This window comes from Tenrec ecaudatus, chromosome 9, assembly GCF_050624435.1.
Source record: "Tenrec ecaudatus isolate mTenEca1 chromosome 9, mTenEca1.hap1, whole genome shotgun sequence".
Lineage (NCBI taxonomy): Eukaryota > Metazoa > Chordata > Mammalia > Afrosoricida > Tenrecidae > Tenrec > Tenrec ecaudatus.
This window is the reverse complement of record NC_134538.1, coordinates 108,748,370-108,763,444: the sequence shown is the minus strand read 5'-3', so window position 1 is coordinate 108,763,444 and position 15,075 is coordinate 108,748,370. Positions and strand designations below refer to the sequence as shown.

The window sequence follows — 15,075 nt, the reverse complement described above, 5'->3', positions numbered from 1 at the left end:
CCATTCAAGTGTGATGGGCTGCCACGCCCTGGCCCCACAGTCTATTTTCGGTGTTCCCTGGGACTTCATTGCTCTGCTCCCCTTGCTGCTCTGTTGCACACCCCCAGTGTCTGACTTTGGCGTGGTGGGCTCAGGGTGGACACCGTTCCCAATGTGTGTCTCCAGTGTTGTCCCCCATGGTGCTATGGGTCAGTGAGGAACGTTGTGTCTCATGGGACCAGCCCTATGGTCCTCTCTGTGCATTGGCTGCTCTGAACGGAAATATTGTCCTCAGGGCTAGGTGGGCCAGGATGTGCTTCACTCTTTTTTCACCTCCCCCCTCGTTGGCTCCTGCCTGCTCCCATCAGACAGGTCCCTCTCCTTGAGCTGTAGCTTCAGTGCTGTCCTCTGAAGTGAATCCTCCTGGGGGGTGGGGGGTGTTCTCATTGATTTTCATATATATATTTTTCCCTTTCAGTAGAACTTTAAAATCTATACCATTTTCTAGATCAATTTATCATTAGAATTAACAAATGATTCTTGGAGTTTACTTAAATTATTCTCAACAAGTGATAATATTGCCTCAAAAGTGGACCACGGATCCAGACATATATACAAGGGGGTAGACCAAAAAACCCAGATTTTTTTTCCAAAGCTACGTATTTAAATTTTTTTTAACCAAAAAACTTTATCACGTTCAAAGTACTCTCCATTACCCTTAATACATTTGTCAAATCTGCAATTCCATTCTTGGAAACATTTTTCAAACTCGGATGACTAACAGCATCTCCCTCATTTTTTTCTTCACCTCCTCCACATCATTAAATTGCTGTTTTTTCGTGTCGCTCTTCACTTGCGGAACTAAAAAACAGTATCATGGCGTGAGATCAGGTGCATGGGGCAAGAGAGGCATGCTGATTTTTGCCAAAAAGTGGTGTACTGGGATGGCCAAATAAGCAGGTGCATTGTCATGGTGGCAAAACCAGTCCCCGCGTGTCACAAATCAGGCCTTTTGTTGCACATTTATTATGCAATCTTACAGAACCTCTAAATAGAAAGCCCGTTTAACAGTCTGACCTGGTGGAATGTACTCCAAATGCACTACAAGTCGACATTTTCATCTGTTCAGGAAGTTGATGGAGGTCCACAATGAGCTTTGTCATCAATCGACATTTCACCTTTTTTGAAATGAGAAAACCACTCATGCACTTGAGTTTTCCCCAGAGCACTGTCCTTATAATCTGTGTTCAACATCACAACAGTTTCTGCAGCATTTTCCCTAAGCAGGAAACAAAGTTTCACAGCCAGACGCTGTTCTCTTAAACCAGCTTTGACAAAAACAAACAAACAAAAACACTGAAGTGTGAGTGAAACTGCTTTCACAAAAAAATTCACTGTTCCCTGAGAGAACCTTCCCAGGGACACCACTGGGTGCACCACCCCGGAGCCAGCTGCCCGAGGCTCAGCTAGAGGGAAAAAATGCGTACTACAAAACTCCACCCAGAGGAGATTTTTCCCGTTTGTTTTGTTTTGTGGGGGCGGGGTACCCCCTTGTATTGGTTCTTATGATGTGGCCCTGGCCAATACTTGCTCACATGAAATTATCACTGAAGATAGAGGTGCTATCGTGAAGTGGAGTGAAAAACATCTGATGGTGCCTGGCTGTCAGAAAGGACAGTTAGTATCTGAGGACTTAAGGGGCTGTCTTAAAACCAACAGCGTGTCAGTTAACTGTCAGCTAAGTCCACACGGGGAACACGCTAGGCCATGTGATCCAAGTACCAGAGATACTTAAATCCGAAGTCAGCGGGTGAAATTGCATCCACGCTTTAATGCTGCGCATGCAGTTGGTAGAAGGCTGAGGATGACAGGGCAAGCCCGTCATCCATTTGCAGATGTCCACGATGGATCACGCCTCTGTTGACCGCCTTCACACTGTTGCTAGGCCTGTGAATAGTCCTGAGCTCAGACACAGCGCACTGGAAAGTGGATTACTGTCATTATAGTCAGGTTAAAATTCATCAGTCATCATTTTCTTTCCCTTTGACTCATTTGTAATTTGTCCTAGTTTCTATGATCTTCTGCTTTCTCTTGGGTGGGTTTTCGTCATTCTATTATGTTATCATAGTTTGGGTTTTTTGTATGACTTCCTTTATATGAAATCCAAGCCAAGCAATGCATAGAGACAGAAACTAGATTAATAATTCTTTAGAGGTATAGCTGAGGAGTTTGTAAGATAATGGAGAATTAATGATAATGGGTAAAACATGAAGAAAATGTTCTGAAGTTGACTGTGGTGATGATTGCACAACTCTTTACTGTATTTAAACCATTGAATTGTACGCTATGTGGTTACATGCCAATAGAACTGTTAACCACGTAAATCCATCAGCTTTCTCAGCACAGCACTTCGTTCCTCACCTTGCTGCATGCTGGCACCACACAATTGACCTTGAAAGCTCTGACTTAAGGGGGAACATTCAATATTTGTAATCGTGCTGCTTTCATTTACCGAGAGATTACCATCTGGCCTTTTATGGGAAAGGTTTGTCTATCCTGTGCTGTATAGCATGATTTCCATTGTTGGTGCTATCTCGTGGTAAACTATTAATCACTTTGTTTTAATGTAGATGATCATTTTGTCAAGTGACTGTACCTATTTCTTAATTAATTGTTGATAGGTTACCAGCAGGTTAGTTCATCCTACAAGATTCACATGGCTGAAGTTGGAGGACTGGCAAAAACGATGGTCCAGTCAATGGCCTTGCTTGAAAACCAACTTGTTGAGAAACTCTGGGTGCTTAAAGCTCTGCAGCATCTCTCCACTTCTGGTTTGTGCATTATTATTCCTCTTGAATGCTTCTTTCCCTTTTGTCCCATCGAACCATGGAAAGGCCATATAACAGAAATCATTCACAATTTCATTTTTAGAAGTTAATTGTACTTTCATGACGAAGGCACAAGCAGCCAGTGGAATCTGCGCTCACCTCAATGACCCAGACCCCTCTGGACAACTCCTGTTTCGTTCATCAGAAATACTGTGGAACTTACTGGAAAAGTCTTCCAAAGAAGAAATTATCCAGCAGCTTAGTAATTTGGAATGTTTGCTGTAAGTCCATCTCAGTAAAATAAGAGTGCCTTCTAACTCTCACACTTACAGCCAGTGACACAATGCACATCTAATTTGAATCTATACTAAGCAAGCTTTTGACTCCTGCAGTGTCTCTGTTGCAGGACATCTGCCTGTACCGAGGTAGAACAATCTGCACAAAAACCAGCCCTGCATTTCTGTGTAACCGCTCTAGTAATAGCTTGTTAGTAACACTAAGCTACGTATTTAAATATGCATAAATCAAATTAAACATCCGTAAGAACAAATTCTCTGACTCACTCAATAAATGTATTATTGAATGCTAGCTAACAGATACTACTGGAGCTCTGGCGTTATTGGGCTGCTTATCACAGGGTCCGTTTGGCAGGTTCTGACCCACAAGCTGAGTCTTTATGTCCCTGTAGAGTCCCTGTGAGCTCAAATTGACTCGATGGCAGTGCGTATGATTTGTTAGAGTTTTTATTAAGCAAATACTACAGTAAACACCCTAGCAATAAAATATGAGTAAGTGTTCAAATTTATTATGCATTCAATCATTCAACAAATAATTATTCTTTGCTCCATATCAAGTTCTGTACTGGCACAGAAATAAAAGTGTTAAAAACAGGTGGGTAGTAGAAATAAAATTGAAAACAATGAGGAGATGGTCTCTATTTTTGTGGAATTTACAATGTGTCAGGCAAGATGGACAAACAAGTAACTAAAAGAGAGTGTACTAAATGTTACAAAAAAAGATTATCACCAGGGGATATGTGTTCTTCAGAAGAGGCCACATTAGCAATTTGGGGTTGCAAATGACAAAAAACTGATTAAGTGCAACTGACTTAAGCAATATAGGGAATGTATGGACTCATGGATACAGTCATTTTCAGACCTCAGAATGCGTATGCACCTGATCTCCTGGGTGCTCTTTCGAGCCAGTGTCGAGAGTTGGCCCTCTTCCTCTGTCCACACTGTCTCCCAGTGCACTGGCTTCATTCTTCGGCTTCACAGTCGAGATCCATGTCACCAAAATGCCAAACCAAGCAAAGGACAAGGCTGCTCTTCTGGAAGCTCCAAAGAGTCTTCCGATTGAGTTCATGCTGGCCTTGAGTGGCTTGGTATTGATCACATGACCATTCGGAACCAATTGCTGATGCTAGAGAAAAGAAATACTGGAGCGCCTTAACAGGCAGTTGATCGGACCAAGAATCAGGGAGGATTGGATGCTTAAACAAAGGTACTGTTATCAAAAGAAGGGAAAATAGGCCTCAGGAGGCGAAATAACAGATATTCACTCTCGACTAGACAGAACCTAATTTATTAAAAAAATAAAAATGCTTCATGGAAGAAATGAACCCTAATTTGGTATGTGAATGTAGTAGGAATTGGCAATAAATAGTTCTGTAAAGAAGGAATCTTAGAGGGAACAGACGTGAAAATAGAATGTAGCAAAATTTTAAAACAAAGAATTCAGTCTGACAAAGCCAAACTATGGGGTAGAATGGGGAGAGATGTTAGCAGGAACCATAATATGAAGACTGGTATGCTTTCTTCAGGAGGTATGACTTTATCCTAAGAATAAGAGAAGTCGTTAAGTGGTGTTGAAAAGTACCTGATCTGATTGAATCTTGGTTTTAGAGAAGTCACTTGGACTACTGAGTGTGGAATAGATTTGTGGATTCTTATCAGGCGCACAGTGAATTGGAAGCGGACTTGGAAGTGTGACTAACAAGTGTGAAGAAGATTAGAACTATTTTGAAACAAATATTAATAGTATAAAAAGGGGGAGTTGGGTGAAATAGTATTTCCATAGAACATAAAAAATATGATTTTACTTTCTAGGACTTTGAAGGAAGTATTTAAAAATCTATTTATGAGAGGTTTCAGTCATTATGATCGTCAACTGAGAAATGATATATTAGTGATCACTACAATTATAGCTCAAAACCCGGGAGCACCAATGATTGTAAGTACAAATTGCATTCAATTTCATTGTGGAAGTAGTGGGGGTGTTGGGAGGTGATCTTAAAACTACGTTGTAATGTTTATTTTAATCATGTTGTGATGGCCACCAAGGTACATGTTACTCTGCATTCCTCTGTGACGTTGGGATCCACTTAAATACTTTATCATTTTCCCACTTCTTTATCAATGATGATGTTTCATTTCTTCCTAAGATCTAAGTTTCCGTCTGGTAGCATTTCATTTTCCTCTGAAGGACTTCTACCAGTTTTTTTAATGGTGCAGAACTGCTTAGCTACTGGCAACACATTCTCTGTTTTCATTTCTCTGAAAGCATATTTATTTCACCTTAATTCTTGAAGTGTCTGTTCACTGGATATAGACTTCCATGTTAAATATTTTCACTTCCAGCCCTGAAAAAATATTATTCCACTAAAGATGTTGGTCCACACCTTCTGATCTCCATTGTTTCCGACAGTAAAGCATTTGTCATCGGAATTGTTTTCTCCAACAGCAGCTTTCGAGATTTCTCCTCTTACCATAAAGAAGATTTTTATTCTCTATTCAGCAGAGTACAGAAAAATCCTAAGGTGCAATTTTCCTTGCACTTAACCTAATTGGAGTTGTCTGAACTCCTTGAATCTGTAAATGTCTATCTTTCGCACAGTTTGGAAAATCTTTGTTCATTGTTCTTCAGGAACTTTTCCAGTCTCCCTTCTCTCCCTCTGACATTCCAATTACACATCTCTTTGTCCTTTGATAGCATTTCACAGTCTGAGCTTCTCTTTTCACCTTTTTTAGTTATTTTCTCTGTATTCTTCTGATTTGATCATTTGTTTTGGTCTGTATCTTTACATACTCCCTTTTTTTCTATATCATTCCATTATGATGTTAATCTCATCCACTGCTTTTTTATTTCAGATACTTTTCAAAGTCTGTGTATTTCTTTTTTTTATCATTTTATTAGGCGCTCATACAACTCTTATCACAATCCATACATACATCAATTGTGTAAAGCACATTTGTACATTCATTGCCCTCATCATTCTCAAAACATCTGCTGTCCATTTAAGCCCCTGGCATCAGCTTCTCATTTCCCCCCTTCCTCCCAGATACCCCCTCCCTCATGAACCCTTGATAATTTACAAGTCATTATTATTTTGTCATATCTTACACTGTCCTATGTCTCCGTTCACCCACTTTTCTGTTGACCGACCTCCAGAGAGGTGGTTATATGTAGATCCTTGTAATCGGTTCCCCCTTTTTACCCCACCTTCCCTCCACCCTCCAGGTAAACTATTTCTTAAAACCTGCAAAATTTAGTATAAAATGAAATAAATTACGAATATATCTGGCAATATGCTTTCTTTCCTTGTGCGTAATATTTCATGATTTAAAAAATAGCAATAAGTAATGATTGTTAAATACTAGGCAAATACAGGGCATCTGTTTTAATTAATTGAGTCCTCTGTTTGTTTTGTGTATTATATCAGGAAAGTGGATTTTCCCAAGATTTAATATTATTTGCAACTTTTAGTGAAGGTAAGAACTATTTTTAAGAATTCAGCTTTTTAATAATGATTTTCATGACTCTTGAACACTATTTTAATTTTCCCCTTTTTTTATTTCCCCCACAGTTAAAAGTCAAAATCCTTTGGTAAAAGGACTTAAGCTTACTAATTCCTATGAAGATTTTGAGTTGAAAAAATTGCTTTTCAACATAATTGTGATCTTGTGTAAAGATTTGGCTACTACACAGGTAAAGACTCATCCAAGCAGAAAAATCAATAACTAGCATCTCGTCTTGTGGCAGTATAACTTTCCTTAAGTTGTGACTGCAATTCTTTCATCTACCCAAAGTTTGCCACAGGGAGTCAATTCTTACTGATTTAAATTGGAATTTTTTACACTTTGCTTTATCTATTAGTAAACAGTGAAAGTAGCTAAATTTATACCAGATAAAACAATGAAAACAAGACAACCTAACATTTGCTAATACATATAAATCTCTTGAGTTACAGAACATAAGATCAAAGAACTTCCCTGCAGATCCCGCCTACCTAGGATAGAGACACTCTACTCCTTGAGCTTCCCTTTGTTTTGTTTGCTTGTTTACAAATTGAAGGTCTATAGTAAACTGACCAAGCAAGCCTGTCAGCACAAATTTCCCAACAGCACGTGGTTACCTTGTGTCTCGATGTCGCATCTTGGTACTTCTCACAGCGTTTCAAACTGTTCACAGTGCTGTCGCGCACACAATAGGCCACAGTCTCTTGTAAGCGTGACTTCTATACGCACTAGGAAACCAAAAGAAGTTGTGTGGCTCTCGATTGTGATACTCATTTTATTGTGGTGGCCTGGAGGTGTGCCCGTATCCTGCCTCTGGCCTTAGACAGTGCTTGGAAGAGTTTGGGGACTAAAAGGCAATTCAAAGCAGCGCCTCATGTAACTAAGCTGCTGGAGTTGTTGGCGACACACCTTTCTGTTGCTATACAGTTCACAAAGCTCTCACCTCAGCCTCACACAACCGCTCTGTGACCAAAGCAGAGCTATTAATTACACTGACTCTGTTACAGCAGGAGCTGAATCTCACAAGGGTTAGATGCTCCTAACGAGAATGTGCTTAACCAGAAGTGAAATTCACTCCAGAAAGAGTGAAAAACTCTTTCTGTGTAAATGTTTCTTTAATGTCCTGTATGCACAGAGAGATGCACTACTTATTGAGACAAATATTTGACTGACTGACGTGAGATACAAACAGTGCCTGACTTCTGATTTACATATAAGTTCACTGTGAAGACTGGTTTGGGACTGGAGCGCCTTTGTAATCCAGGGCTGCCTCTATAGCGGCTGAGGATTTCATCAGGCAGAATCCCAGGGTTGTCACCCTCCAGCCAGGGGATCGTGAATCGATTGTTTGGGCGCTCTACATTGCAGCTGGCTTGGCTTCAAACTGAGGATAACACCACCTCGGGGACGATTATGAGGATTGAATGGACCCAACATCCCCTCAGTCGTGCCACTGAAGATAGTCCCGCTGTTGGAGTTGCTACACATCAAGACAGCTTCCACATGGTGGGGGCCCCATGTGTTACTGCATAGAATTGCTCCCCCAGACTTTCTTTGTTATCTATAAGCAAACAGATCTGAAATGATTGAAACGTCCTTTTCCTCCGCCGGACTCTGAGTGGATTTGAACAACCAACGTTTCGGTTATGCCTGCTGTTCCTCGCAGAGAAACCCTCAAGCCTAAGGCCTACCACGGGCCGCACCAGTGGCTGGAAACACATCAACAAGACGGAACAGGGCCAGGCAGCATTGTACTCCGGTCTACGTATGGCCGCCATGAGTCGGAGCTGACTTAATAGGGAACTAGCAACAGCAATGCAGACTTTCAGTGTGTCCTCTGAAATGCCAAATAAGCATTCGATAAAATATGGCTTATTATGAACACAGAATATTATATAAAATTTAAATGATCGCTATAAAGAGATAAAATTAACACGAGTTGATAAACCAATGTTATTTCATGAGGCAGCCTCATTAGGCAGTTAAAGTGATCTTAGATAATAGTAGCTGCCGAAAGTACCGTGGAAGCAATGAAACCAAATGATTTTTGTTAATGCCATGTATTGTGACCTCCTTGACAGTTCACAGATTATTGGTGGGAAAACATACCTTTATCAGCTTCATTCCCTAACTAGTTCCTGTTTTGCAATAGAAGAAATTAAGACTAAGAGAAAAGTTTAATAATTTCCTATCAAAGGACAGATATTCGCAACTCCAGATCTTGTGTTCTTTTCTATGTAGACTATTAGAGAATTGGGGTGGGGGGGTGGATGCATACATGTTATTGCACAAAGGTTTTTTTAAAGCCCAGTTATTTAGAAAATGAGTAGAAACTAGTACCTGGTGTTTACTATGTTAAGCCACAGCAGTGGAGTTAATTCGGCTTTGTACAGAGTAGAATTGCTCCATAGAAGCTTCTAATATTGTAAACCATAGTGGGAGTAGAGCGCCTCGTCTTTCTTCTGAGGATCGGCTAGTGAGTTTGAATCATGGACCTGTGGTTAGCCAACTAGTGCTTATCCCACTGGTCTTTCACTGCTGCCACCAAGTTGATTCCAACTCAGAGGATCCTATAGGACAGGGTAGACTTGCCTCTGTGGGTTTCCAAGACTAACTGTTTACCAGAATAGAAAGCCTCTTCTTTCTCCCTCAAAGTGACTGGTGGATTCAAACTGCTGGATTCCCAGTTAGTAGCCCAATGAGTAAGCACTATCCTACCAGGGTTCCTCGTGACCTACTGGATCTAGAAACCTTAAATATGTAATGACTCCAATCACTAATAATACTAACTCTTTTCCATATAGGTGTTATTTTTGTTTCTTTTAGTTTGATAAAAGTTATGGATTCAAATTCATTATAAAACATTAAAGCATCTAACTAGACATGGCTTGCTACCTGACTGACATTCATTTGATAGAATGTTTGTATTTGTCCTCCTATGTATAGTGGAGAATTAGCCATAGTCATACTCTAGTGGGGAAAACAGTTTTTGTAGTTCGGAACTCAGTTTGTGAATTGATGTTTTTTTAAGGGAAGGATAGGAGACATGTCAGAGTTTCTTTGCCTCCAATTTTCTACTTCTGTGGTTTTATTATAAACAGAGGCAGCAAAATGAATGTTTGTGTGAGAAGTCTCAAGTAGAGAATGCCTAGCTGTGAAAAGATGACCAGAGCCGGTGTGTTATTTGGGGACCACCGATACTGTTTAGGTTACGGCGTCACCTCTCTTAGATTGGGGATGTTTAGGAAGGAAACATTTTTAAATTATTAATAAAATATGACACTGGGGGGGTCTTTTATGTATTTTTCTTAGATGAAGTAAGATTGCTCTAATTTTGTGTCTACAATGTTTTGTTTCTTTCTTTTTCTTAGCTATTAGTTCAAGGCAAAATTATTTTGGCTTTATTCACCTACGTTAAAAAACCAGAGAAGCACAAAATTGTTGAATGGTCAGCAGCACAGCATGAAGAATTACAACTGCATGCAATCGCCACCTTGTCGTCCGTGGCCCCTTTACTCGTGGAAGAGTACGTGCTGTGCCAGGGGAATGCCCGGGTGCTTGCGTTTCTAGAGTGGTGCGAGAGCGAAGGTGAGCGGCCTTTCACGTTCTTCGTGGACAAAGGACAATCGGCGAGTGATGGCTGGACGCTAATGTTAGTTTCCTCCCGCAGTCGAGTGTTTGTTCTCCTTGCTTTCTTCCCCTTAAAGTCTGTTTTATCAGGCATGAATCTCGCCACTCCTGCTTTTTGATGGTTCCCATTGCCTTGCTGGATTCTTGGGCCATTCTTTGCTTGGTAGTCCATTTTTGTCTTTGGGTTTAAGGTGTGTCTGTTGTAGGCCGCATATCGATGGGTCTTGTATTCGAATCTGATCTGCTACTCTCTTTTCACTGGTGCATTTAATCCATTGATATTCCATATCATTATTGATATAAGCAGGTTTGTTGCTGCCGCTTTGCTGTGTTTGTGGTTTCATAGGCGTCTGTGTTCCTCTATTTCTGTGCTGTTTTGACTGCTGCCTCCATCCTACTGGTTTCTGAGTGGTCTCTTGCTGTGTGATGCTGTCAGCTTTGTTGATTCTCTGCCCATAGTTACCCGTCAATATTTTTGTTGTAGTTTTCTTGTTGTTATGAATTCCTTTAATTGTTCCTTGTCTGGAATTACCTTTCTTTCTCCCTACTATTTGAGGGATAATTTTGATAGACAAAGTATTCCTGGTTGGCAGGCTGGTTTCTTTTTTCTTCATTCAGAATTTTACATATCTGACTTATTTAAAAATGAATATGGAAAGCATTCTAATTCTAGGGGTTGCTCTGAGACAACGTTGGGTGAATGGCAGCAGTTGGGTGGTGTGTGTATAAGGTGATCTAAAGATACCTGTGATGATTTGAATAATTTTTTTAAATGTTGAGTAGCAAAAGCATGTTGTAAAAGTTATGTAAATTCTGATACACGTGTTCATTTCTAAAGCACACTGTTCTGGGACCAGAAGGAGAATGGAAAAGGGATAATATTTTGTTTCTCTTTTTGAAAACAACAACAAACTCACTGTGAAGATTTAACAATGGTTCAACTTATAGATAAATATATAAGGTGTCTGCTGTGCTCTGTTTTCCATTTATTTGAAATACTTCATTTTTTAAGTTTCTCCGTGTAAAGTCAACCGTTAATATTTCCCCGCAGATCCCTTCATGAGTCAGGGGAACAGTTTTCATGGCACAGGGGGGCGTGGCAACAAGTTTGCCCAGATGCGTTACACGTTACGACTGCTGAGAGCCATGGTCTCCCTGGAGGAGGAGGGATCCATCAACCAGGATCTTTGTGAGAAGGGTCTGATTCAGCAACTGATAGGTAAACACACACGTTAGTTTACGTATGAAAGTAGAATGTTTATCTTTTTTGTCCTTATAGCTGAGAATCTCTCAGATGTTTTCTTGATTTATGTCATGCTATCCCTATAGTGTTGCTAGAAACCACTTTGTTTTTTATTAACCCTTCACAATCATTAATACTCTAAATGTTTGTTTCCTTAATTGACATGTAACTTCACTTAAGGTTACCTTTATTATTATGATTGGCTACTATGTTCCATTCTTATTTTTTTAATCATTATACCGGGGGCTCGTCCAACTCTAACCCCAATCCATTGTGTCAAGCACATTTGTACATTTGTTGCCATCATCATTCTCAAAGCATTTGCTTTCTACTTGGGCCCTTGATAATCAGCAACTCATTTTCCCCCCTTCCCCACCCTCCCTCTCTCATGAAACCTTGATAATTTTTTTTTTATTTCCCACATGTCTTACACTGACCGCTGTCCCCCTTTACCCACTTTTCTGTTGTCTGGCCCCCTAGGAAGAGGTTATATGTAAATCATTGTGATTGGTCTCCCTTTCTTCCCTTGCCTTGTCCTTGCCCTCCTGGTATCTCTGTTCTCATTATTGGTCTTGAGGGGTTTATCTGTCCTGGATTCCCTTTGTTGTGGGCTCTTATCTGTACCAGTATACACGCTCTGGTCTAGCCAGATTTATAAGGTAGAATTGGGGTCATGATAGTGGGGGTTGGGGCAGCATTAAAGAACTAGAGGAAAGTTGTATGTTTCATCGGTGTTATACTGCACCCGGACTGGCTCATCTCTTCCTTGTGACCCTTCTGTAAGGGGATGTTCAATTGCCTAGAGATGGACTTTGGATCTTCCTTCCATTCTCCTCCCCCCCCCCCACCGCATTCACATTGATATGATCTTTTGTTCTGGGTCTTTGATGCCTGATACCTGATCCCATTGACACCTTATGATCACACAGGCTGATGTGCTTCTTCTATGTGGGCTTTGTTGATTCTAAGCTAGATGGTCTGTTTTCCACAGATGCTAGCTATATCTTTTCATAGCCAGGCACCATCAACTATCTTTACCACATTTGTTTATGCACCCATTTTGCCTTCAGCGATCGTGTCAGGAAAGTGAACATCACAGAATGCTGGATTATTAAAACAAAGTGTTCTTGCATTGAGGGAGTACTTGAGTCGAGGCCCAATGTCCATCTGTTACCTTAATACTTAACAAATAAATATAAGTACACAGATCTATTTCCCATCATTATATATAAATATATGTACATATGTACATGCCTGTATTTAGACCTCTATAAATGTCCTTTGCCTCCTAATTCTTTCTTCTATTTCCTTTTACTTTCTTGTCCCACTATCATGTTTGGCCTTCTTTCGGGTTTCAGTAATTCTTCTCAGTTACGTTGCCCTTGATTAAGCCCCACCAGACATCCTACATCCTTCTCTCCATTGAATTTAGGTCACTGTGCCCTTGTCCCTGGGTCGGTTGAAACCCCCCTCCTGTGTGTGTCCCCCCAGATTTGTTGGTCCCGTTGTATGTTTCATTCTTGTAGTAATAAGATCACCACTTTTAGTGAAAATTTTTGGAGCAATTTCAAAAAGGATAACATTTTGTTTCCTGATGCATCTGACATACCAGGACAATGGTCCATTGACATATAGAGGAAAGAGCACAAGTTTCTTTTCTGATGGGAAATACTAGAACATCCTTGAATTTTTATATGTAATTCATTATGCTTAGTTATCGTTATCGTACTCCCACAACATGCACATGCTAACCCAGTGTAAAATCCAGAACCACTAACAATAGCCTTGTCTCTTGGGTTAATTAGGAACTGTACAGTTCCTCCAGTCCTTGCTTTAAAATGTAAGAGTGATTCGTAGGCATTGGCGACCTGGCGAATAAGAGATTGTCATTGCAGTATAGTTTGCTTAATGTGAAATGCAAATGTTGACTTGAAAGCACTTCCTCTAAAGTGATTGTGGAGTGAGGTGGTTTTTTCCATGACTAATACTGATGGTGGGAGGAGATACCAGTGGAGGAAAGGAGACTATTGAAAAGCCTTAGGCAAAACCCCCTCCCTGGGGGATGGACAACATAAAAAATGGGTAAAGGGAGATGTAGGATAGTGTAAGACATGACAAAATAATAATAATTTATAACTTATCAAGGATTTGCAAGTGAGGGGTAAACATGAGGAGTTGATACCAAGTACTCAAGTAGAAAGAAAAAGTTTTGAGAATGATGATGGCAACAAATGTACAAATGTGCTTGACATTATGGATGGATGGATTGTGATAAGAGTTGTATGAGCCCCCAATAAAATGATTTTTTTTTAAGAAAAGAAAAGTCTTAGGCAAAAACATTCGCCTTCTTGATAAATTTACCTAGGACTACCAAGTCTGCAAGTAGATTCCATCACTTCTGTCGATGCACAGAACTTAAGGCCCCAGACCAACTGAAAGGAGTCTAGGAAATACGATAGTCCATATGTCGCAGACTAAATCTTAAGTCTACCTAGACCAGGGAATAGAGTAAGGAAAGGGGAAGACAGCTAGTGCAGGTTTTCTCTACGACCTTTCCCCTTAACCTGAAAGAAGTTGATTTTTATCACATGAATTCTAAGAGCAAGGATTCTGTCTGATTGAGTCCTAACAGTGGGCTTTGTATCAGTCACAATTACAATACAATATACAGTATCAATTACAATAAATTGTAATTGTATTATAAATGTAAATACTTGCACATCTTCTGTGTAGTCACAGAGGAGCCCTGGTGAGGTAGTGGGCTATTAACCACCATGGCCAGCAGTTCAAACCCAAATGCAACTCTGAGGAAAAAAGATGAGGCTCTGTGCTCCTGTAAAGATTCACAGCGTAGGACACCCACGTGAGCAGGTCTACTCTGCCCTCTAGCGTGGCTATTAGTTGCAGTCGACTTGATGGCAGTGGATATTTTGGGTGCAGGGCACTAGGATTACAAGGATGTGTATAGCGGGGCACCTCAAGGCTTTCACCTTGACAGGAATAAAAGAAAATGTGGGTAACAGCGAAACATAGCATGCCTTACCTTGCACCAGATAGGCCCTTGATGCGAATACAGAGAGTAGATGTTATTAGAAACTTAGAGACTTGTGTCAATTCTGAAGGTTGGTCAATTTTAACAGGAGCCTTTATTGAACTGAAAAGCACGCAGCTGCTAGCTAATAGGCAGTGGGTAAAACCTACCGGCCACTCCACAGGAGAAATAAGTGGCCATCTACGTCTGTAAAAATGTCACCTTTAGAAACCCGTGGGGCAGTTCTGCCCATCCTTTAGGGTCACTGTGAGTCAGAACCAAAGTTGCATTCTAGTAGCTGCTCCTGATAAAGAAACATAGACCCCTCGTCCATGGCATGGCCCTATTGTGGGCCTCCAGCAACCTCCACGAGTCTCCCTAGGATATCACCCTCCACTTGTATTTTCTCCTATCAGAACCAAGAGCCCTGGTAGGACCGGCTGTGGAGATGTGGCATCATTCCCATGACCTTCTACTTTGGAACATAGTTCCATACCTTCACACTAATACCAATGAAGCCTTATCAGAGGAAAAGTAACTTTTGTTTCTCGTTAAAACTCAAAGAAT

The 15,075-nt window shown here is 40.6% G+C and overlaps 1 protein-coding gene across 1 annotated transcript in view; it reads left to right on the top strand.

Annotated features, from left to right (window-relative positions):
• Window positions 1-15,075, top strand: part of CFAP69 (cilia and flagella associated protein 69) — a 66,465-nt gene that overhangs the window by 27,630 nt on the left and 23,760 nt on the right. The window contains exons 8-14 of the mRNA XM_075557354.1: window positions 2,661-2,810; window positions 2,911-3,088; window positions 4,916-5,039; window positions 6,529-6,577; window positions 6,673-6,794; window positions 9,976-10,192; window positions 11,286-11,453. Coding sequence (XP_075413469.1) covers window positions 2,661-2,810; window positions 2,911-3,088; window positions 4,916-5,039; window positions 6,529-6,577; window positions 6,673-6,794; window positions 9,976-10,192; window positions 11,286-11,453 — 1,008 coding nt within the window. The remainder of the gene's footprint in view (window positions 1-2,660; window positions 2,811-2,910; window positions 3,089-4,915; window positions 5,040-6,528; window positions 6,578-6,672; window positions 6,795-9,975; window positions 10,193-11,285; window positions 11,454-15,075) is intronic.